Below are 24511 nucleotides of genomic sequence, written 5' to 3'. Positions count from 1 at the left end.
CTCTATTTCTTCCCTGTCTACGTATCTGTTGAAATGCCTTTTAAATACTATGAGTATACTTGCCTCCACTACTTCCTCTGATAGCTCATCCTAGATACCAATTATGTTTTTTGTGAGAAATTTATCCAGATATTCTTGAAATATTTCTCTTCTCTAATTTAAGTTTTATATTAGTTTTAAATTCCCCTACCCTTGGACAAAGATCAACTTTCTACCCCATGCTCCTCGCAATAGTATGAACTTCCTTAAGGTCACATCTCTGCCTCCTACACGCCAGTAAGAACAATACTAGCCTATCCAATCCTTGCTTAACTGAAGTCCCCCAGTCCAAGCTGGATCTCTTAATTTGGTTTATCAGGATGTTGCCTGGTTTAGAGGGCATGTGCTATCATGAGAGGCTGGATAAACTTGAATTGTTTTCTCTGGAGCATCGGAGGCTGAGGGGAGATCTGATAGAGGTTTCCAAGATTATGAGAGGCATAGATAAAGTGGACAGAGTATCTGTTTCCCAAGGTTGAAATGTCTAATACCAGAGGGCATGCATCGAAGGTGAGAGATGGTAGGTTCAAGTAGGATGTGAGAGGTAAGTTTTTTTTTATTCGTACAGTTGTGGATACCTAGAATGTGCTGCCTGGTATGGTGGTGAAGGCAAATACATTAGAGGCTTTTAAGAGATCTTTGGATATGGCACATGGATATAAGGAAGATGCAGGGATATGGACATGGTGCAGGTAGGAGGGATTAGTGTTTGGGTGTTCTTGATTTGCTTTTTGGCTGGTTCGGCACAACATTGTGGGCGAAATAGCCTGCTCCTGTGCCTGTTCTCTGTTCCATGAAATATTTAAAATTCTGCTTAGAATAATTGCAGGAAAGTTCAGGAACCAAAAGACAAAGTTAAGTGTTAGGTAATAGAATTGCAAGTGACAAGAAGATAATTTAAGATGAAACACATCAGGTAGCTTGGATCCAAATGCACTGCCACAGATACTTTGTGGAGATTGATTCAATTGTGGCATTCAAAAGAGAAATGATTAAGTAAGTAATAGAGAGAGGGAGAAACGAATTACTCTTAAACAGGCCCTGTATGTACTCAATAGGCCATTTAGCCTGCTCTTGTGCTGTAACTACTCTGTGATTCCTGACCTTATCTACAACTGACAACTGAACCATCACAGATATTCACATAGTCATAAAGCACGGAAGTATTCAGCTCACCAAGTGCATACCAAACATTCAGCACTCACACTAATCCCATTTCATTCTCTCCTCGTTTCTATCAGCCCATAGATTGTACCATTCGTTTATACACAAGGGGGAATTCCATGTCTTTGAGATACAAGAGGAATCTTTGAGCACCTAGAGAGAATTCACATGGTTTGACAGAAAATAAAAACTCCAGGAACAGGACCCAAGTTTCTGAACTGAATCCAGTGTGCTGTAATTGTGAAGCCGCAGTTCTAGCCACTGTGCCATTACGTCATCCCTTGTGCTTAAGGCTTCAAGCAAACTATTGAACCTACTCATAATCTGTATATTTCTGCATGAATCAAAGTCTATAGCTAAGAGATTGGCTTTCTGTTCAGAATGCCCGCAGAATTACAACACCAAAACATAAGTTTTGGAATCATCTTCAGAATTTACTTCTTCCTGTCATAATAAATTAGATATTGTCCAACAGCACACTGAAAATTACAGCATAGTAACCTTGGCAAAACCAGATACTTACAAACATTTGTATTTGCAAACATCTTTTCCCATTTCTTCCTGGATCACTTAGACATGCACATTTCCTGTTATTTATCCAGGATTGTGCACTGTTGTTAAAGCCAGAATTTAATTGCAATGTCTAGTTGCACCTTGAAATGAGCAGCTCATTGGTCATATCAGAGGTGAGTCAGGAATCTCAGAAGCCAGAATAACAAATTCCCTCCTGAGAAAAAAAAATTATGGTGGGATTCAATCTCGCATCTGTAGAACAATGGACTCAAACCTCAGTACAGTACCCTGCTCCAGAGTTTGTACTAAAACATACCATATTTAGTATGGATTTAAAGTTATGTGCCAGCTAAAGATTCTCCAAGACATTGCATGATGCTTTTCATTACCTGAAATTGCTGAATCTAAATGCTTGGCTATATAACCATAGGTCTACTAACAGTAAATAATTTTGAAATATTAGTTAAAAAATATTCAACAAAGGATTACCAAGCCAGTCAAATTTGGATCAGCTGACAGAGGCAGAAAGGAATCAGATGCCATCACTTTGGGGGACAGGGTCACGACCAAAACAAGTTAGTATCAGGGCTCAGAGTTGAACAATGATTACACTATTCACCTATCACAATTGAAATAAACAAAAATATACTTTAACTATTTCATAGAAGTACTTTTAACTATAATGTAGCCTCTACATTACTTATTTGAATATTGTAACGTAGACAATGTTTAAACCACACCTCAAAGTTGCTGGTGAACGCAGCAGGCCAGGCAGCATCTATAGGAAGAGGCGCAGTCGACGTTTCAGGCCGAGACCCTTCGTCAGGACTACCTGACGAAGGGTCTCGGCCTGAAACGTCGACTGCGCCTCTTCCTATAGATGCTGCCTGGCATGCTGCGTTCACCAGCAACTTTGATGTATGTTGCTTGAATTTCCAGCATCTGCAGAATTCCTGTTGTTTGCGTTTAAACCACACCTTGTTACTTAATAAATCAACAAAAAATACAATCAGCCTTGGAATTTCTGTAGAACTCAAGAGATGCTACAGTAACAATGGATATAAATAAACTTGAGTATACCCTATTAACCTGTTACCTTTAGTACAACAATAAGATGCAGAGGCTGCTTAGAGCTACTCACTTGGTCTGATTAGAAAGATGTCGGTTTGTTTATCTGAGTTAAAGTCTCCGAAAGCAGCCACGATTCCTCTTGCCTCCGACCCGAAAAGCTCATCAGTGACCTCCTGCAACGCGGAGACTGCGGGATGTCGGAGAAGAAAGGCGACAGCAGACAAGAAAACGCCGAGGATGAATGTAGGGCCCATGGCCGGGCAGTGGCAGAGCAGCCCCGCCGCAGACACCTAGCAACGCACAAACTGCTTTACGGCCGGAAACCACCGCAACCTTGCTGCGAACCGGGCTGCACCACGACAGTCGCCCAATCAAACGGGGTTAACGCCGCGTCACGAAACTAAAACTCAAAAGATGTCGTACGAACACACTTAAACGCGAAACTTAACTCGGATCCTCGAGAAAACTTTAAGTATACACTTTGCGATAGTGCCGTCAGAGAGAAATTTTCAACCAGTATGGGTGATATGCGCTGGATATTGACAGATTTCAGAAAACGAGTAAAACGTTCAGGTTTGCAATAAATAAGTTGATTGAGTGAGAAAATTTTCACGATGGTGCCTCGTTTGTAGCTTGGGGGCTTGTTTTTGGCTTTGTACGATGTGTGTTTGGTTTGTCACGTCACTTGGTCTTGTCCTTGCCTAAGTTTTAGTTACCGTTTTAACACAATTTGATTGCAAATGCATATAAGCATGCCCTGTATGTGAATGCTTATGCATATACACATTTAGGGAAAGTCGTTGTTTTTGCATTATTGTGCAAATCACGTTTGTATTATAGGCCCCTGTTAGATTGTAGGACGACTGTTCTGGTCTCATTGGCTGTGGATGTTAGTTCCGTTGTTATTTTCAGGTTTTGCATGCAGTTTCTAAATGCACATTTTATTCTCACGTAATCAAACCCTTAACTAAAATCGGGAAGCAGCCATTAAGCATAATTGAGCATACTAATCTTCTTTAACAGTCTAAATATAAATGTACCAGATTATTTTGGTGATAGTTACATCTACTATTACTACCTGAAATATAACCTCCTCGAAGAGGGCCACACAACTTCTAAAACGTTTAGGCTTTGCTGTTAAAACTATTTAAGCTGAAAATGTAATTGGCATGAATGTACAACATTCGCGATGTGTAAAGGAAACTGAAATATTCACATAGCCATGTAACAATTGATAGAGTAACATTTACTTTGAATATGTTAAAAATACACAGTTCCTAGTTCGACCAACCAAACTATATTTAAACATAGTTATTTGAAGCAATCGCAAATTCTGTTACAAAATGCATATGGCTTCTACCCTTGTACTAAACAGATTTAATTCTCTCCATTTCAATCTATAACTTACATTTTGCTACACTTTCCATAGTCACGACGTCGTTGCTGCTTTCACATTGTACAATATTGTTCAAAAATATGAAAATAATGTTAAAAGAACAAGTTGACTTTGAATTCACATTTAAGGCCTGATTTTAATTACAAATGTGTACACTTGTGATCAGTTGGAGTGTTGCAAAATGTAATGGGAATTGTATGTATGTTTATTGATATCAGTGCAAAAGAATTACTAATTTGGCACGTGCAAATTAATTATTTAACCTGTGTGAATTGCTGTAATGTACTGCAGCAAGAGAAGCCTGTTTTTGAAAGTTGAAAATGGAGATAACCAACTTTGATGACAACACCACCTACATTCATAATTACACACCACTAGGTAAGTTGTTGCTGCAGCTTAATTCATATTTATTTTGCAATGGGCATCCTGGAAATGTCCTTGTCATCTGCAAATGTTTGTAAATTTGTTTGGAAGAACAATACATTTACTGGTATTAAGCATTAGCTTAAAAATTCCAGTAACTCCTCTTCGATTTCCAAGAATGTAAGTCTGAAATGTTTTACCTAGTGTCTTTAACATCTCCTTATCCCAGTAAGCATTTGGATTTTGATCACAATGGTAAATTGCTTCTTTTCTAGTCCCTGAAGACTCCTCCATTTAAAAAAAAGCTCAGTATTGGACAGAATCTCATTGATTAGCACCAGCTTTATATCACCCTGAGAGGAGAAAAAACACTGCATGTTTAATGTATAGTTGCTTATGGATTTCAGCCTTGTAAGAGATGCTTTCAAGATTTCCCATTTTCTTCTTTCCTGTATAGGCATATTGTGCGAATAGTACAACTGAACTGTTTTCCAGATAAATTCTTAACTCTAGTTCATGTTTGAACTTGATATGTTTTCATTTGTCTCCCATTTGTAAGCCTAAGGAAGCATGACTAGTGGCAGTATTTCTAATAATTCTATTTTGTAGGTTAGGCATGTCTTATTGAAGATAGAGAACTGATCATGATAATTGGTGTACCAAGTCATAGGTATCACATCAAGAAAGATGGGATATTTACCTGCTTTTACCTTAGAAGTGTTTGACGAGCTCTCTACTAGACAGTTAATGTTCATTTTACAAGGATTGTGAAGCATGTACTTAGACTTCCATCATACTGTTAGTGTATTGAAAAATAATAAATGAACATGGCTGTCGAAGATAGAGGATCATGGTGGAGGGGTATGATTTTGAGTGGTGGTCTGTGACCAGTGGTGTCTGGCAAGGACAGATGTGTTTTATGTAAAATGTAAAGAATAGTTGTTGCCCTGGGACTAGAAGAGAGAAAATAATAATGACATTTCTATGCTATATTAATACAAATTTGAGCTATGCTTCCAAGAGGAAGTATTCTTCTTTTGAGAATTTGTCAGAACATACTCTTCTGGTTTCAGTTGTATGACTCTTAACTTGACCTAGGAACATGTAAAGGAAAAGAAATTAAAACACAGGATGAATTATCAAGTACAAGGAGAAGACTGATCTTTGGGACCAAGATAATGGTATTCTTTTATCTGTGTCAGTTGATCTATAAAGTACGATCCACAGATGGTCTGATGTTTAGTATTTGACTGCCGTATTTGTTTCTACCAGGCAAAAAATCAGCAAAATCAAATGAACTGCAGATGCTAGAAATCTGAAATAAAAGCAAAAAATGCTGGAAATATTCAGGCTGCATCTGCAGAAAGAGAAAAAGCAAACATTTTGGGCTAAAGTGCTGGGAAGGAGACAGACAAAGGCTCCGGCGAGGGAGGGTGGCTTTGGGGGGAATAGCCATGATAGGGCAAAGCCAGGGTAATCATGAAGATAACCTATAAACAATGTTATCTGTTCAATGAGTAACTGAGAGCAGTTAGTGACATACATAAAAGAACCTCGATAAGAAACAGGAGATGTGAACTGCAGAGTAAGGAGAAATGCCCAGCAGCTTGGGCTTGGTATGTCCTTTATTTCATGAGGGGGAAAATTGAGGAGTTTAAAAAAAACAAACAAGTTGAGCTGAAATCACAGATAGATGACTAATACAGACAGAAATCAAGTGTCTTGATGTTGCAGAATTCTATATTTAAGTGCAGAAGGCAGCAATGCTCTTAGATGGAAGGTGAGTTATTGTTCCCTATGCTTACATTAGGTCTCTCTCTGACAGTACCAAGGCACCAGTAGGGTAGAGAATTAATGTGGCAGGTAATTGGAGCTAAATTTGCTGATGACACTAAACTGAGTGGAAAAGCAAATTGTACAGTGGACGTGGAGAGTCTGCAGAGGGATATAGATGGGTTAAGTGAGTGGGTCAGGGCCTGGCAGATGGAATAGAACATTGGTAAATGCGAGATCATCCATTTTGGAAGGAATAATAGAGGAGCAGGTTATTATTTAAATGGTGAAAGATTGCAGCATGCTGTTGTGCAGAGGGACTTGGGGGTGCTTGTTCATGAATCGTAAAATGTTGGCTTGCAGGTACAACGGGTTATTAAGAAGGCAAATGGAATGTTGGCCTTCATTGCTAGAGGGATTGTATTCAAGAGCAAGGAGGCCATGCTGCAACTATACAGGGTACTGGTGAGGCCGCACCTGGAGTACCGTGTGCAGTTGTGGTCTCCATACTTGAGGAAGGATATACTGGCTTTGGAGGCAGTGCAGAGGAGGTTCACCAGGTTGATTCCAGAGATGAAGGGGTTAACCTATGAGGAAAGGTTGAGTCGCCAGGGACTATACTCTCTGGAATTCAGAAGAATGAGAGGAGATCTTATAGAAACGTATAAAATTATGAAAGGGATAGATAAGATAGAGGCAGGAAAGTTGTTTCCATTGGTAGGTGAGACTAGAACTAGGGGACATTGCCTCAAGATTCAGGTGAAAAGATTTAGAACAGCGATGAGGAGAAACTGTTTTTCCCAGGGAGTGGTGAATCGGTAGAATTCTCTGCCCAGGGAAGCAGTTGAGGCTTCCTCACTAAATATATTTAAGAAACAGTTAGATAGGTTTTTACATAGTAAGGAATTTAAGGGTTATGGAGAAAAGGCAGGTAGATGGAGCTGAGTTTGTGGACAGATCAACCATGATCTTATTGAATGGTGGGGCAGGCTCGATGGGCTGCATGGCCTACTCCTGCTCTTATTTCTTATGTTCTCCTTAAAGTGAACACCCAATGTGCATTTGACAACTCAAGCTTGGATTTCACAGGATTAATTATAGAGGATTTCACTCTAATGGTAAGGGTGATCCTGAATTCTCTCAGAATCAGGTTTATTATCATCGGCATGTGATGTGAAATGTGTTAACTTAGCAGCAGCAGTTCAATGCAATACATAATACAGAAGAGAAAAAAAACTAAAATAAAAATAATAAGTAAATTACAGTTCCTATGTTGAATAGATTTAAAAAATATGCAAAAAAAAGAATACTGTATATTTAAAAAAAAGTGAGGTAGTGTCCAAGGGTAAAATGCCCATTTAGGAATCATGGCAGAGGGGAAATAGCTGTTCGTGAATGGCTGAGTGTGTGCCTTCAAGCTTCTGTACCTCCTACCTGATGGTAACTGTGAGAAAAGGCATGTCCTGGGTGCTGGAGGTCCTTAATAATGGACACCGCCTTTCTGAGACATCCCTCCCTGAAGATGTCCTGGGTACTTTGTAGGCTAGTACCCAAGATGGAGCTGACTAGATTTATAACCCTCTGCAGCTTCTTTCGGTCCTGTGCTGTAGCCCCCCCGCCCCCCATACTAGACAATGATGCAGCCTGTCATGTAGCTATGAAAATTATATTAGTAAGTTTAAACATAATTTAGCTGGAAGTATGCAGGAGTTTTGGTGCTTTTGGGAGAGGGAGATGGGTCATTATCCCTTTGAATTGGAGAACAAAGTCTGGCCTGCTGAGGTCCTCCGGTACTTTGTGTGTGTGAATTGGTGAACAAGTTTGAAGGACTAAGTGGCTGCTTTTACTTCTTTCAAAACCCATGTGTACTTCAGGCACAGCCAAACTGATGATTATTTTTTCAGATGTAAAAACTAATACATCTAGTCCCTGTGGAAAATCAAATTTGTTATAGAGAATTCTAAGTAAGGCTATTCCAACTCGAGGCCTATTTAATTCAGAAGATCAAAGCTCTGTTCTTCTCTCTTGCCTTTAGTTTTCTTATGGGGTTGATTAATTTCATTTGCTGCTTTGGATTAATTGCAGCCACTGCTGCTTTTACCTTGCCTCAACCTAGGGAGGATAGGCCTTCGGACTGGGCATTTATGGATCATTTGTACAGAGTAGCTCATTCTTAAATGCATTGCCCTACAGTGATAAATGATGTATATCACACCATTGAAATATGTTGAAATGGAGGCATTTCAAAACCTGATTGGCATTCAGTTCACTCAGCCTGTAGAACACCACAAAACAAATGATTGTTTCTTGTAGTGTGATGGACAAGCCAGTGGCAATGATGCTGTTGAGAAAGTGACACAAGGTTTAAAATATTTCTCAAGAAGTGTCTTCCATCAATTGTTAGACTGCTTATGTGTTTGTACAAGAGTGATCATTTACTGCTCAGAGTTGAGCAAAGACTTTCCAAAATACACACTTGTAACTGAAAAGAAGCACCCTTTGGAAAATCATATGAAACATGTATTTTAGATTTTGAAATAATATTTGAGAAGTTTTGGCTCTGTCAACCATATTAGGAGAGAAGACAAACTAGACTTCCATTTTAATAGAGGTGTGGGGATAAAAAGAATAAAGTAAATGTGTCGATGATTACTATCCGAGGAAATATAGGTGGAAAGTTAATTTTTAAGTGTGACTTTTTTTTAAGAAAGCTGAGCTAAAATATTTATCTTTCACAAAGAAGATTAAAAAAAAACTCTCTCAAATGGTGGAGGATAACAGAGCTACAATAATGAGGAGAGAAAAGAAACTTAGGAAAGTGTAAAAATCTATTGCAGAGAAGCTAATACATTCCATGCAGCTGATAACCTGCATCTCAAAAGTTTTGAAACAATTGGCTATGAATGTGAATCATGCATTAATCATCGTTTTTCAAAACTGATTTTAGAAATATTGCAGCAGGTTGGAAATTAGCTCCTGAGCCCCAATTTGGGGAAAGAAGAAGACTTAAGTCCATGGATGGGGTAGTCTGACGTCAGTAGTAAGGAAAATACTGGACCAAATTAATTTAGCAGTAACTGGACACATAGAAAACAGGGTTGGTTGGAGGTTCACATTGATATGAGTGGGAGATCACTTGGGACCGATGTGTTTTTTGACATTATTCTAAGCATTGTGGATAAGAGGCGACCAATTTGTTGTATTTGTAGTTTTAAAAGGTCATCAAAAACTGCCATTGACAAGGTTGCTAACAAAATTAGAGCCATGGAATTGGAGGTAATGTACTGATGTGGTATGAAGATGTGTTGCTAGCAGAAACAGAGCTGGGATAAACTGGGAGATTCTGACTGGTGTATTACTGTGGGATTAGAGCTTGCTACTAACACTCACGATATATATCAATGATTTAGATGTGGTAACCAGATAAATTGTATCCATGTTTTCTGGATGGGTCTTGAGACAATTCAGAGATGGAAGTATGGGCAAACTATTTGAATTGCCAAGGACATAGCAGATGAAATATATCATGGGAAATTGTGAAGTCATTTACGTTGATAACAAAAAAAAATGCACAGTAATTTGTAAATTGTGAGAGACTCAAAGCTGTTGGTGTTGAGATGGATCTTGGTTACCATGTGTGCAAAGCACTGGAAGATAACTTGTTGGTAGGGTAAACAGTTCAGAACAAATTGTATGCAGTTGCCTTGTATTTCAAGAGGATTTGAGTAGGAGAGGAAAAGTTTCTTACTATAATTGTATAGGACTCTGGTGAATTCTGGAAAATTGTGTACAGGTCTGAGGTGAAATATGCTTATGATCCAAGGTGAGAAGTTAAAGTTCAGCAGAATAATTCATAGATTAGATGTGTTGTCCCATGGCAGACTTTGCTGATAGCTTCTAGAATTTGGAAGAATGTTGAATGATCATATTGAAATATCCAGAATTCCAATGGGACTTTACAGAGTAGACATAGGGTTGATCTGGTTGGCTTAATGGCCATGTTCAGGATAGAAAATGTCAGCTTTTTTGAGTAATAATGGAGTCAATGGAAATGGAACAAGTGCAAGAAGGTAGTGCTGTGATCTTACTGAATAATAATAATAGACATCCGTTAATCTCGTGAGACCATGGATTTGCGCCTGGGTTGTATGGAAGACCGGTAGTTGCCCATGCTGCAAGTCTCCCCTCTCCACGCCACCAATGTTGTCCAAGGGAAGGGCATTAGGGCCCATACAGCTTGGCACCGGCAGAGCAATGTGTGGTTAAGTGCCTTGCTCAAGGATACAACACGCTGCCTCAGCCAAGGCTCGAACTAGCCTTGGCTCGAACTGCACAGATTCTGCTCGAACTAGCTCGAACTTCAGGTCACTAGACGAACGCCTTATCCACTTGGCCACGCACCAACACTTACTGAATGGAGGAGCAGGAACAAGGCACTGAATGGATTTCCTTTGTCTCTTGGCTTCCAAAGTAAGCTCCGAGATTCTGATTTCAGGAGGAGTCTACAGTTACCAGGCCTTGTCCTGCTACTAACCGTTTGCTATCAAAAACCTCATCCTTAAATTTGCTGTTGCAATTTTGTACTATTTTCATGCACCTTTGGATTACTTCCCATCAGACTTATAATGTTCCTCAGCATTATCTCATTAACAGGTGAAAACTTCTGGTATTTCCAAATTACTCTGTCTAGGCTTGCCATCGAATCATTACTTGTATGGGTTTTACAAATTTGCATTTAAAGGTCTCTTTTATTGGAATCGTTACAGATTAATGCTAATTCTATTTCTGAAGTAGATATTGAAGACAAATGAGACTTTAAAGCATGGTTATTGGAATTAGAATTTTCGGTACCCTCCTTTTCTCCAAGCTGTTAGGATTGGACAGGTGCAACAATGAATTTGTTGCTTAACCCCAGGGTATTTAATTTAGTTAGCCAGACAATTAAACACTCCTTTTTTCAAGATTAGTTAAGGACGTGTAATGTTAACAGTTGTCATTTTTTGATGTGCATCAAATTATTTCTGCAATATGAAACTAACGTGCATTGATACATTTTGGCACAATTTATTTTATCCTCTAATATGATTTTGTTTCTCTTTAGATTCTGTATATGAACCTGCTAAAACTGTAATCCAGGTATTGGAGTCTGAAAATTTCTCAGACAAACTTGACAAATATTACAGTTATGGTAAGATGTTACAGTGCAAATTTTATACCACTGGCCTGTTAATTGTAATATTTATAAATTTCTGCAAAATAGTGGGTGATTAGTGAATAAACTTAATGGTCTATTTTGTCACAGTTGTGTTAAATGTGATTGTGTAAGTACTGAAGAGACCTAATGGATTTGTAACTTCTGTTTTCAATGTTTAGAGAACTTAATTCTCTTTGCTACTATTTTATAATATGAATTTCACAAAGAGTATTCATTTAGTTTCTTTCATAACTGAAATTTGGTAAAATGAAGGAAGGTAGAATTAGAAGACCAACAAGATCTGTGCAGTTTTCTGCTGTTTTGAGGGATGACAATGCACTAGAAGTCAAGGATTATATCTCAACAGTTGAAACATGGAAAAAATTGATTTCTCTTCCCCACCACCCACCCCCCCAGCCCCTCTTCCAAATCCCCAAGAGTCTTGTGTAGAATATTTTCATGAGACGTTTGTTCTCTGTACAGATTAATACGTTTGCATTTTAGGTCCAGGCATGGGACTTCTTAGAATTATTATGACAAATGCTGAGGACTAAGGGAAGATTAAAATAATTATTAATATGAATATCTCACTATTCAGTATTCTTAAATCCCATTGGACATTTTTATCAAAAAATATTCAGTTTTATTTTATGCCAAATTAATTACTTTATTTAAATATAGATAGTTTTGTTTAGGGTAAAATGTTTATTCTACTTTTCAATTAATTTGTAACTTTTCTAACATCTAAAACTTACAATGCTGCCCTATCCTTGTCCTTCATAATTTTATATAGTTTTATCCTGTAACATCTGTCTCCTTAGCTTCAGAGCCAGTTTATCCAAACTCTCCTGATAACTTGGGCAACATCCTTGTGAATCTTTACTACACCTTCACCAGATTAATTACATCTTTCCTTACATGTGCCTAACCAATGTCTTGTACAACTGGAGTATGATGTTGTCATCTCTTGTACTGGGTGTCTCTGCTGATGAAGGCAAGCATGCCTTATACCAGGGGTGGCCAACCTTTTACATTCCATCCATCAATTTTTTCATGCACGAGTTCAGATGTGATTTTTTCCACACGCGAGTTGTATATTAACATTTTTACAAGAATTGAATGAGGGTACAAGAGTTGTATGGCGCATCTGCACTCGTGAGTGAAAAAATTGACGCATGGAATGTAAAAGGTTGGCCACCCCTGCCTTGTACCTCCTTTACTGCCTGGTATACCTGTGCTGCCACCTTCAGGTCTGTGTTCAACAACATTCCCCAGTACACTGGCATGCATTGTGTACTACTTAGCCTGGTTTAACTTCTCAAAATGCACCTCTTCAGACTAGCCCGAGCTAGTTCCAACTACCTTCCCCAGTCGATCTATACCCCCTTGTAACCTTGGATAACATTCTTCACTGAATACTATACCACCTACTTTATGTCACCTGTGTACTTTCTAACCATCCACCAGTGTTTTCATCCCATCATTAATATACAGTGATTTCCAGTTAATTAATCCATCAGTTAATCAGGGCAGCTGCTTATTTGGGACAACTCTCAAAGAACACAAACTAATCGGAAAAAATAGCCAGGATTCTCCTTGTTTATTTGGGACACTATGTCACTTAATTGGGATAGGAGACGGCTGGTTGTTTTCTAACTATCTTCAGTCTCATGGACCTGTGTGGCTGTTAGACGCTGCACCATGCTTAGAGCGAACAGTTTTAAATAATGTAATTTGCATGTGTTTGTGCTCAATAAAACAGTGATTTTTGTTACTGGTAGTTGGTAAGAAATAAGCAGTAAGGCATTTTGGAATAGTTTTGCTCACTGCAGTTTCAAGCATTCAATCTTGGAGATGCCAGAAACGGTCAGGAGTGAAAATGAAAAGTTTTCACTACTTCAAGTTAGGAGCTATGAAGAATTTGAAGATATCGACAATTATCTTGAATGATACAATAAAAATGAAGATTTGGAAGATATCATCAAAAGCATTGCATGAAGGCGATCTGTTATCTGCATAAGGCTGATTCTGTTCATCTACAGTCAATCAAAGAAACATGGCAGTGCATTACAAACACGAGAAAATCTGCAGATGTTGGAAATCTGAAGCAACGCACACACAAAAATGCTGGAGGACCTCAGCAGTTCAGGCAGCAACTATGGAAAAGAGTAAACAGTCGATGTTTCAGGTCGGGACCCTTCATTAGGACTGGAAAAGAAGGGGAAAAGTCAGAATAAGAAGGTGGGAGGAGGGGAGGAAGAAGTATAAGGTGGTAGGTGATTGCTGGACAACAACACAAGAAAACCTGCAGATGGTGGAAGTCCGAAGCAACACACACAAACTACTGAAGGAACTCAGCGGGTCAGGAAGCATCTGTGGGAAAGAGCAAACAGTCAAAGTTTTGTGCCAAAGCCTTCGTCTGTTCTGGAGAAATCTGTGTACTGCCCTGTTGGAATGGGAGTGGAAGGTAGAATTGAAATGGGTGGCCACTGAGAAATCCAGCTTTTTGTGGTGGATGGGTGAAGGCACTCAGCAAAGCGGTTTACATCTAGTCTCCCCAATATACAGGAGGCCACACTGGGAGCACCAGAAACAGTAGATGACCCCAATAGACTTGCAGTTGAAGCGTTGCTTCACCTAAGAGAACTGTTTGGGGCCCTGAGTGGTAGTAAGGGAGGAGTTGTAGAGACAGAAGTGGCCCTTGTTCCACTTCCAAGGATAAGTACTAGGAGGGAGATCAGTGCGGAGGGTCGAGTGGGCAAGGGCATCACGTTGTGTGCAATCCCTGTGGAAAGTGGGGTGGGAAAGATGTGCTTGGTCGTGGGCTGTCCAGTGTGTTGGTTGTCCATGGTATCTGATGATGACAGTGAAACCAGTGTGGGAGAGCTTTAAAGTGGAAAAGCCGTTGCACTGAGACAGTTCTACCCTCAACCTCAAGAGTCCGAGTCCAGGTCCAGCAGTACGAGTAGATATCACAAATTGGGGGGGGGGGGTCTTCTTTGGTTGCATTGGATAATCATGACTTCTTCTATGCCTTCTCATGCCCTTTGCTCTCCACAAAACGTTGCAGAACCCCCACTGTTGATCTCATCCACCCAGTCTGCCAGAACTGACTTCACGTGCTAGGACAGGCGTGCCCCTATTTCACCAGGGTTTGAGGCCCACTGGTTTAGCTCACCTGTCGAAGTGGTGTACTGGTGTGTGACTGCTGTCCGCATGCAAACAGCTACTTGAAACCGCAGGTGAGAGCTTAGTGTCAGTGGAGACCAAAGGTGAGTGAGCTGCCCCAGAATGGACTCAACAAGCTCCTTCATCAGAGCTACCTCTCCCTAGACGTCCTTGTGATGAAAAACCAAGTTATCAGAAGATTGATGCTAATGAGAGAGAGATAAGTGAGACAATGGAGAAACATTCAAAATGCTAATAAGGGAGAAGAGAGAGATTAACGAGAAAGAAACACATTTCAGAATATTGACAGACTGGTTGCTTTGAACCTGAACTGTTTGAAGTTTGATGGACAGGCGATACCCCAGCAGGGGGATAAAAAGAACAGGTTCGCTAAGGCACGACACACACCATGAGATCACGAGATAACGAGACCCAGGAGGAGCGGTGTGCCCCCACAAGTTGGTGGGAGTTGGAGGTCTGCTTCGAGGGAACCGACCATAGACTGACAGGGTGAAAACGGATGATCGGCGGGAACCTGGTGTGTGTGTGTCCGCCCTTGCCTGGGTGCCGGGTTCACCGTGGAAGAACGGTCGTATCCGGAACGGAGGGGTCACAGTCGGTGACCACAGAAGACATAAAAGGGTTTGCCTGAAAGCTAACTGCGAAGAACATCAAAGGTCTGTTTGAATCAACATTTTCTCTCTCGCTCTCTCGCTCTCTCCAACAGCAATTACTGTGAACTGTACTAAGCTGAACTGAACTCTGCGTCACTTAAGACTGATCATTTTACCCCTAGACTGCGATAGAGCTTGGTTGATTCCTATTACCCTAGTTCTGTGTACATGTGTGTTTTATAATTGCTAACCTGTTGCATTTACATCTGTACGATTAGAGTACTGTGTTACTTATTTCTTTAATAAAACTTTATTAGCTTCCAGTAATCCAGACTCCAACTAGTGGTCCATTTCTGCTGGTTTGGCAAACCAGTTACAGGGTACGTAACACCCTATACATTGCAGCATACACAGGTTGAATTTCTCTGCCGATACCTGTTAGGAACTAATTCACAGTTTTATAGTACTGTAGTAGTATTGATAATGTTCTAAATTGTTTTGAATTTGTTACTCAGTTAAATGGCTGTCTTTTTTTAATACTTTTTTAAAAACTATTTCCATGAAATGTCGGCTTAATTGGACCAAAATGTACTGGTCCCAATGTGTCCCAATCAACAAGAATCCACTGTATATGATAATCAACAGAGGACCTAGCATTGATCCCTGAAGCACATCATTGGACACAAGCTTCAAATCTGGAAAGCAAGTCTCCACCGATATGCTCTTTGTATCAGTTGGCTGGCTCACCCTGGATCTTGTGTGTTGAAACCTTTTCCTCATGGTTTTGAACTAGTGCTGCAGGCTATGTCATTATTTGGAGGCAAAAAGCAAGCTATCAATCATTGATATATAAAATACTCAATCAGTCAACAAATTTTTTTAAAGAGGTAAATAATTTGGTTGTTTCTGCGACTTTACTGTTAATGTATGATCTACACATTTTCCTTGCATTTTAGTAGGGCCTAGACTTAAAATGTATTCGCTGTTTGCATCTTTATCATAAAATTATTCAGAATAAGAATTAAAAGAGCACATAATGAAAGAAAAAGAAAGAGCAACACACTTGGTACAGGTACATAACAAATCAGACATCACAGTTCAAAATAATTTCATTGTCAGAGTGCATATACAACCCTGAGAGAACATGAGATGAAGAGTCCTTGAAAGTGAGTCCATAGGTTGTAGGAATAGTTCAGTGTTGGTGTGTGAAGTTGAGTGAAGATTGAAACATGGTTGTGGGGTAATAATTGTTCCTGAACCTGGTAGTGTGGGTCTCAAAGCTCCTGTACCTCTTTCCTGATGGCAGCAGCAAGAAGAGAGCATCGCCTGGATGGTGGGGGTCCTTGCTGATGAACGTTCACTCCTGCAACAGCAGTTCATGTAGATTTGCTCAGTGATGGGAGGGCATTACCCATGATGGACTGGGCTATATCCACTGCTTTTTGTAGGTTTCCCCTTTCAAGGGCAGTTGTGTTTCCATACTGGGTTGTGGTGCAGCCAGTCAACATACTTTTCACCACACATCTATTGAAGATAGTCAAAGTTTTAGATGTCATGCGGAATCTTTGCAAACTTCTAAGAAAGTAGAGGTACTGGTGTGCTTTTCTTTTTGTAATGGCATTTACATGCTGGACACAGGACAAATCCTCTGAAATGATCACACCAAGGAATTTAATTTGATAACCTCTCTCCACTTCTGATCCCCATGAGGACTGACTCATGGGCTTCTAGTTTACTGCTTCAATAGTCAATAATCAGCTCCTTGGTCTTTCTCACATTGAGTCAGAGGTGGTTATTGTGGCACCACTCTGCCAGATTTTCATTCTCTGTCCAAAATGCTGATTTATCACCACCTTTAATTCAGTCAACCACAGTGGTGTTATTAACAAACATTATAGCATTAGAAGTGTGCTTAGCTTCACTGTTGTAAGTATAAAGTGAGTAGTGCTGGGACTAAGCACACAGTCTTGTGATGCTCCTGTGCTGATGATGATTGTGGAGGAGATGTTGTTGCCAATCCAAACTGACTGGGATCTGCAAGTGAGGAATTCAAGGATGCAGTTGCACAAGGAGATATTGAGGGCTAGGTCTTGGAGCTCACTGATTAGTTTTGAGGGGATGATGGTATTGAATGCTGAGCTGTAGTCAGTGAAGTTGATGAATGCATCTTCACCGTTCAGATTTTCTGGGGTTGAGTGAATACTGAATGAAATGGCATCTGCTGTTAAATGGCAAGCAAATCACTTCTCAGGCAGGAGTTGATGTGCTTCATCACCAACCTCTCAAAGCACTTCATCACAGTGGATCTAAGTGCTACTGGATGATCGTCATTGAGGCAATGGTATAATTGAAGCAGGTGGGTACCTCAGACTGCTGAAGCGAGAGGTTAAAGATATCAGAGAACAGCCCAGCCAATTGATCAGCACAGGTGTTCAGTATTCGGCCAGGAACCCCATCTGGGCTGGATGCTTTCCATGGATTCACCCTCTTGAAGGATGCTTTCATGTTGACCTCAGAGACAGGGTCTTTGGGATTTCATGAAGGTGCTTTCTTGTTTTGACAGTCAAATTGAGCATAAGAAGCATTGACTTCATCTGGGCTTGTGTCGCTCCCAGTCTTATTTTTACATGAAATTTACATGTTTTTTTTACATGAAAATTATAGTTTGTATAAATATCAAACTTGGCTTTGAGGCAGTAGGCTGATTATTGTTTTCCCCCTCGCTATGGTTCTCAGATTTTTATTTGTGCTGATAAATTTATTGTTTGCTAATGGATGATAATATATTTTAAATTTTTAACCAGTATTCTTGTATTATACTTTTTTGATAATCTACAGAGTATAGACACGCATTTGCTGAGCTAATTTTGAATCTCTTTCTGCTTTCTTTCAGTAAAATCGACTGTATTGAACTATCAGAGTGCTGCCACAGGCCTATTCCCCAACAAAACAGTTGGCAATTATAATAAAGCAAAAGTTCGAGATTGCCTTTATTGTGCTGCTGGTATTTGGGCTGTTGCACTAGCTTATAGGTAGGTGCATTTCTTGTGTATTTTTTGATTTAATATCAAATTTTATAGGTTTTGTCTTTGTACGACTTGGTCATTGAAGTTCAGTCATCATGTCAGATAAATAGTTCCTAGTAATTGGTAATCTGTTTCTAGAGCGTGGATTGTAGATCCAGGATCAGTACACCAAATGGAAGTAATTAATTAAATCTGCTAAAAACATTACTTTAAAAAGACAAAAATGGAAGGCAAGCTATAAGTCAGTTTGACTTTTATTGTTTCAAGCTGTTGCAGTCAACGATCAAAGACAACTAACCAGTCATTGAGTAAAGCTGAATATAATTAAACTTAGTCAATGTAGTTTAAGAATGGTAAATTGTATTTGTCAAACTTGCTTGAATTTGAGAATGTGACAGGGAGAGTTGATTGTATGGAGCTTGTTAATGGAATATATTTAGATTTCCAAGATGCCACATTAGAGACTGTGTTTGAGTCCAAGGGACTCGTATACTGGGGGGAGTGTGTTAGCATGGATTGAAAACTCTCTGTTACATGAAACAGAGTTGGATTAAATGAGTTATTTTCAGGCTCGAATGATGTAACTGGACGCAAAAAAAACCAGGTATTGGTTCTTGGCTTTCATTTATTTACACTAATGGCCTGAAGGAAGGAACAAAATGTAGGAATTGCCACTGATAGGAAATTAATTGGAAGGGCATATTTGATGTGGGCATTGTGATTTTTGCAGTGGGTTATACTTAGCTGAGTGATTGGACAAAAATCTGGCACGTGGAGTTTAAAGTGGAAAGTGCAAGGTCAGGTTCTGTGATTTAAGAGTAATTTGGAGGGAGCATAGGTGTTTGTGACTATGAATTACAAAAGGTTAGTCTACAGGTCCAATTGTGGTTTAGAAGGCAGACAGCATGTTGGCCTTTATTGCAAAGGGATTGGAGTTAAGTATGGTGGGGGGAGTGGTTTGTAACAGTGTTATTGAAGCCACACCTGAAATACTATGCGTGCTTTTAGTTCCCTTACCCATGAAAAGAATACAGTAGCATTGGAAACAGTTGAAAGGAAATTCACCATGTGAATTCTTGTGATGAGATTGTTGTCCTGCCAAGAGAGTCTGGAAAGTCCTTGGAGTTTTCAAGAATGAGTGATGACCTTATTTAAACATACAAGATCCTAAGGAACTTGACAGGTTAGGTGTTGATATTTTCACTCATGGATGAATCGCAAACAAGAGAACATAACTAAAATATACTGGTCATTTTAAACCGAGTTGCATAGAAATTTCTGCTACAGAATTGTAGAGACTCTCTGCAATTCTGTCACTGAGGTTGGTGGGAGCCAGATGACTAGATACATTTGATGTGCAGATGGTTGACTATTTGAAAGGTTTAAGGAATTAAGTGCTATGGGGAATTGGAACATAAGAGGAGTTGGAAGTCAGAATTGATCAGCCATGTTCATTTTGAATGGCAGCACAGACTTGGGGAGGCCTACAAGTGCTTCTATTTTCATGTGCTCTTTTGTAAAAGCAAGTGTTCCTGATATTATTAGTACTTGTACTGCAGCCAATTTATTGCTGAAAAATCTTATTGTTCATCTGATGCATGTACACGTGACTCTGCATCCGCCAATGCAATTGGCCTGAAAAGGTCTTGCTCAGGTGGAATTTGAAATTAATATTCCCTTTTGAGTATTGATTTAATAAAAAATATTTGGTCCCATTCCATTGGGCACATCTACTTTTGTCAGTACTGTAAGGTTGACATTCTCTGTGTGCTTCAGAAATGTCTATTCACGATGGGGATGATTGCTGATGGTTGCATAATCTTCTGAAGAGCTGCCAATGAAAATTGGCAAGTTCTGAATGTCGTCAAACTTAAGTCAACATTAAGCCATAGATTAAAAGCAATAAATAACATAGTGTTAACTTTTTGAAGTGCAAATGACCACTTCCTATGACAGGGTTAATCTATTTACACTTGTGGCAATATCATTGCCTCAGTTAGGCCGGTTACCATTGAACTAAAGCTGAGGGTCCATTATTCATTTATGAATAAATTTATTTGTAGTACCATATTGGAGATGCATAACTGGTAGTGTGCCACAGAAGTTGGTGTTAGTAGTTGGGAAGTTGTATAACGTGTTGCCTTGACTGGAGGTCCAAGGCTGTGAGCATATCACCCAGTTGAGATTTAAATATTTGTAGGCATATATTTAGTTTACCACCTTGAAGTCCAATCGGATGTCAGATATAAGTAAATGTAAATTTCAAGCATTTTGCTTAATTTGTAACAGTTAAATTCAAGTTAAAGCAAATTCAAAACCAACTACTCCTTTTAAGTATGATGATGTGTAAGTCTTGATTTACCACCTCACAAAATTCATGTTATTGCTGTGATAAAATGTTATAGTTGAATACCTGCTGTGACACCATTTTGGTCAGTCCATTTTGGTATTGTTTACATAACGCTTGGTAATAGAAACATAGAAACATAGAAAATAGGTGCAGGAGTAGGCCATTCGGCCCCTCGAGCCTGCACCGCCATTCAGTATGATCATGGCTGATCATCCAACTCAGAACCCTGTACCCCTCGTTCTGGACTTCCCCAACATTGGGAACAATCTTCCTGCATCCAGCCTGTCCAATCCCTTTAGGATTTTATACGTTTCGATAAGACCCCCCCTCAATCTTCTAAATTCCAACGAGTATAAGCCTAGTTCATCCAATCTCATCATATGAAAGTCCTGCCATCCCAGGAATCAATCTGGTGAACCTTCTTTGTACTCCCTCTATGGCAAGGATGTCTTTCCTCAGATTAGGGGACCAAAACTGCACACAATACTCCAGGTGTGGTCTCACCAAGGCCTTGTACAACTGCAGTAGTACCTCCCTGCTCCTGTACTCGAATCCTCTTGCTATAAGTGCCAGCATACCATTCGCCTTTTTCACCGCCTGCTGTACCTGCATGCCCACTTTCAATGACTGGTGTATAATGACACCCAGGTCTCGTTGCACCTCCCCTTTTCCTAATCGGCCACCATTCAGATAATAATCTGTTTTCCTATTTTTGCCACCAAAGTGGATAACCTCACATTTATCCACATTAAATTGCATCTGCCATGAATTTGCCCACTCACCCAACCTATCCAAGTCACCCTGCATCCTCTTAGCATCCTCCTCACAGCTAACACTGCCGCCCAGCTTCGTGTCATCCGCAAACTTGGAGATGCTGCAGTTAATTCCCTCATCCAAGTCATTAATATATATTGTAAACAACTGGGGTCCCAGCACTGAGCCTTGCGGTACCCCACTAGTCACTGCCTGCCATTCTGAAAAGGTCCCGTTTATTCCCACTCTTTGCTTCCTGTCTGCCAACCAATTCTCTATCCACATCAATACCTTACCCCCAATACCGTCTGCTTTAAGTTTGCACACTAATCTCCTGTGTGGGACCTTGTCAAAAGCCTTTTGAAAATCCAAATATACCACATCCACTGGTTCTCCCCTATCCACTCTACCAATTACATCCTCAAAAAATTCTATGAGATTCGTCAGACATGATTTTCCTTTCACAAATCCATGTTGACTTTGTCCGATGATTTCACCGTTTTCCAAATGTGCTGTTATCACATCTTTGATAACTGACTCTAGCAGTTTCCCCACCACCGATGTTGGGCTAACCGGTCTATAATTCCCTGGTTTCTCTCTCCCTCCTTTTTTAAAAAGAGGGGTTACATTAGCCACCCTCCAATCCTCAGGAACTAGTCCAGAATCTAAAGAGTTTTGAAAAATTATCACTAATGCATCCACTATTTCTTGGGCTATTTCCTTAAGCACTCTGGGATGCAGACCATCTGGCCCTGGGGATTTATCCGTCTTTAATCCCTTCAATTTACCTAACACCACTTCCCTACTAACATGTATTTCCTTGAGTTCCTCCATCTCACTGGACCCTCTGTCCCCTACGATTTCCAGTAGATTATTTATGTCCTCCTTTGTGAAGACAGAACCAAAGTAGTTATTCAATTGGTCTGCCATGTCCTTGTTCCCCATAATCAATTCACCTGTTTCTGTCTGTTGGGGACCTACATTTGTCTTAACCATTCTTTTTCTTTTCACATATCTATAAAAGCTTTTACAGTCAGTTTTTATGTTCCCTGCCGGTTTTCTCTCATAATCTTTTTTTCCCCTTCCTAATTAAGCCCTTTGTCCTCCTCTGCTGAACTCTGAATTTCTCCCAGTCCTCAGGTGAGCCACTTTTTCTGGCTAATTTGTATGCTTCTTCTCTGGAATTGATATTATCCCTAATTTCCCTTGTCAGCCACGGGTGCACTACCTTCCGTGATTTATTCTTTTGCCAAACTGGGATGAACAATTGTTTTAGTTCATCCATGCGATCTTTAAATGCTTGCCATTGCATATCCACCGTCAACCCTTTAAGTGTCATTTGCCAGTCTATCTTAGCTAATTCACGTCTCATACCTTCAAAGTTACCCTTCTTTAAGTTCAGAAACTTTGTTTCTGAATTAACTATGTCACTCTCCATCTTAATGAAGAATTCCACCATATTATGGTCCCTCTTACCCAAGAGGCCTCTTACGACAAGATTGCTAATTAACCCTTCCTCATTGCTCAATACCCAGTCTAGAATAGCCTGCTCTCTAGTTGGTTCCTCGACATGTTGGTTCAAGAAACCATCCCGCATACATTCCAAGAAATCCTCTTCCTCAGCACCCTTACCAATTTGATTCACCCAATCTACATGTAGATTGAAGTCACCCATTATAACTTCTGTTCCTTTATTGCACACATTTCTAATTTCCTGTTTAATACCATCCCCAACCTCACTACTACTGTTAGGTGGCCTGTACACAACTCCCACCTGCGTTTTCTGCCCCTTAGTGTTATGCAGCTCTACCCATATCAATTCCACATCCTCCCGGTTTATGCCCTCCCTTTCTATTGCATTAATCTCCTCTCTAACCAGCAACGCCACCCCACCTCCTTTTCTTTCATGTCTATCCCTCCTGAATATTGAATATCCCTGAATGTTGAGCTCCCATCCTTGGTCACACTGGAGCCATATCTCTGTGATCCCAACTATATCATATTCATTAATAACAATCTGCACTTTTAATTCATCCACCTTGTTACGAATGCTCCTTGCATTGACACACAAAGCCTTCAGGCTCGCTTTTACAACACTCTTAGCCCTTATACGATTATGTTGAAAAGTGGCCCTTTTTGATGCTTGCCCTGGATTTGTCAGCCTGCCACTTTTACTTTTCACCTTACTACTTTTTGCTTCTACCCTCATTTTACACCCCTCTGTCTCTCTGCACTGGTTCCCGTCCCCTGTTGTGAACTAACCTCCTCTTGCCTAGCCTCTTTTATTTGATTCCCACCCCTCAACCATTCTAGTTTAAGGTCACCTCAGTAGCCCTCGCTAATCTCCCTGCCAGGATATTGGTCCCCCTAGGATTCAAGTGTAACCCGTTCTTTTTGTACAGGTCACGCCTGTGCCAAAAGAGGTCCCAATGATCCAAAAACTTGAATCCCTGCCCCCTGCTCCAATCCTTCAGCTACGCATTTATCCTCCACCTCATTGCATTCCTACTCTCACTGTCGCGTGGCACAGGCAGTAATCCCGAGATTACTACCTTTGCGGTCCTTTTTCTCAACTCCCTTCCTAGCTCCCTATATTCTCCTTTCAGGACCTCTTCCCTTTTCCTACCTATGTCATTGGTACCTATATATACCACGACCTCTGGCTCCTCACCCTCCCACTTCAGGATATCTTGGACACGATCAGAAATATCCCGGACCCTAGCACTAGGGAGGCAAACTACCATCCGGGTCTCTGGACTGCGTCCACAGAATCGCCTATCTGACCCCTTTACTATCGAGTCCCCTATTACAACTGCCCTCCTCTTCCTTTCCCTACCCTTCTGAGCTACAGGGCTGGACTCTGTGCCAGAGGCACGGCGACTGTCGCTTCCCCCAGGTAAGCTGTCCCCCCCCCCCCCAAAAGTACTCAAACAGGAGTACCTATTGTCAAGGGGCACTGCCATTGGGGTACTCTCTATTACCTACTCTTCCCCTTCCCCCTCCTAACTGTGACCCACTGGTCCGCCTCCCGTGGCCCCGGTGTGACCACCTGCCTGTAACTCCTCTCTATCAACTCCTCACTCTCCC

The 24511-nt window shown here is 40.3% G+C and overlaps 2 protein-coding genes across 4 annotated transcripts in view; one reads left to right on the top strand and one right to left on the bottom strand.

Moving 5' to 3' along the window:
• The window catches only part of itfg1 (integrin alpha FG-GAP repeat containing 1), a 266512-nt gene extending 263406 nt beyond the window's left edge, over positions 1–3106 (bottom strand). The window contains exon 1 of the mRNA XM_063066932.1: positions 2858–3106. Coding sequence (XP_062923002.1) covers positions 2858–3041 — 184 coding nt within the window. The 5' untranslated portion in view covers positions 3042–3106. The remainder of the gene's footprint in view (positions 1–2857) is intronic.
• Positions 3107–3130: 24 nt separating this feature from the next.
• Positions 3131–24511, top strand: part of phkb (phosphorylase kinase, beta) — a 281176-nt gene continuing 259795 nt past the window's right edge. For 2 of the 3 annotated variants that reach the window (XM_063066928.1, XM_063066929.1), the window contains exons 1-4: positions 3134–3360; positions 4475–4561; positions 11421–11507; positions 18189–18327. In XM_063066928.1, coding sequence (XP_062922998.1) covers positions 4504–4561; positions 11421–11507; positions 18189–18327 — 284 coding nt within the window. In that variant the 5' untranslated portion in view covers positions 3134–3360; positions 4475–4503. Of the gene's footprint in view, positions 3361–4474; positions 4562–11420; positions 11508–18188; positions 18328–24511 lie in introns of all 3 variants that reach the window. The other variant, XM_063066930.1, reaches the window with a different exon arrangement.

This window comes from Mobula hypostoma, chromosome 14 (assembly GCF_963921235.1).
Source record: "Mobula hypostoma chromosome 14, sMobHyp1.1, whole genome shotgun sequence".
NCBI classification, from domain to species: Eukaryota; Metazoa; Chordata; class Chondrichthyes; order Myliobatiformes; family Myliobatidae; genus Mobula; species Mobula hypostoma.
Note: the sequence above shows the minus strand (reverse complement) of the source record. Positions and strands in the feature narration are given on the sequence as shown.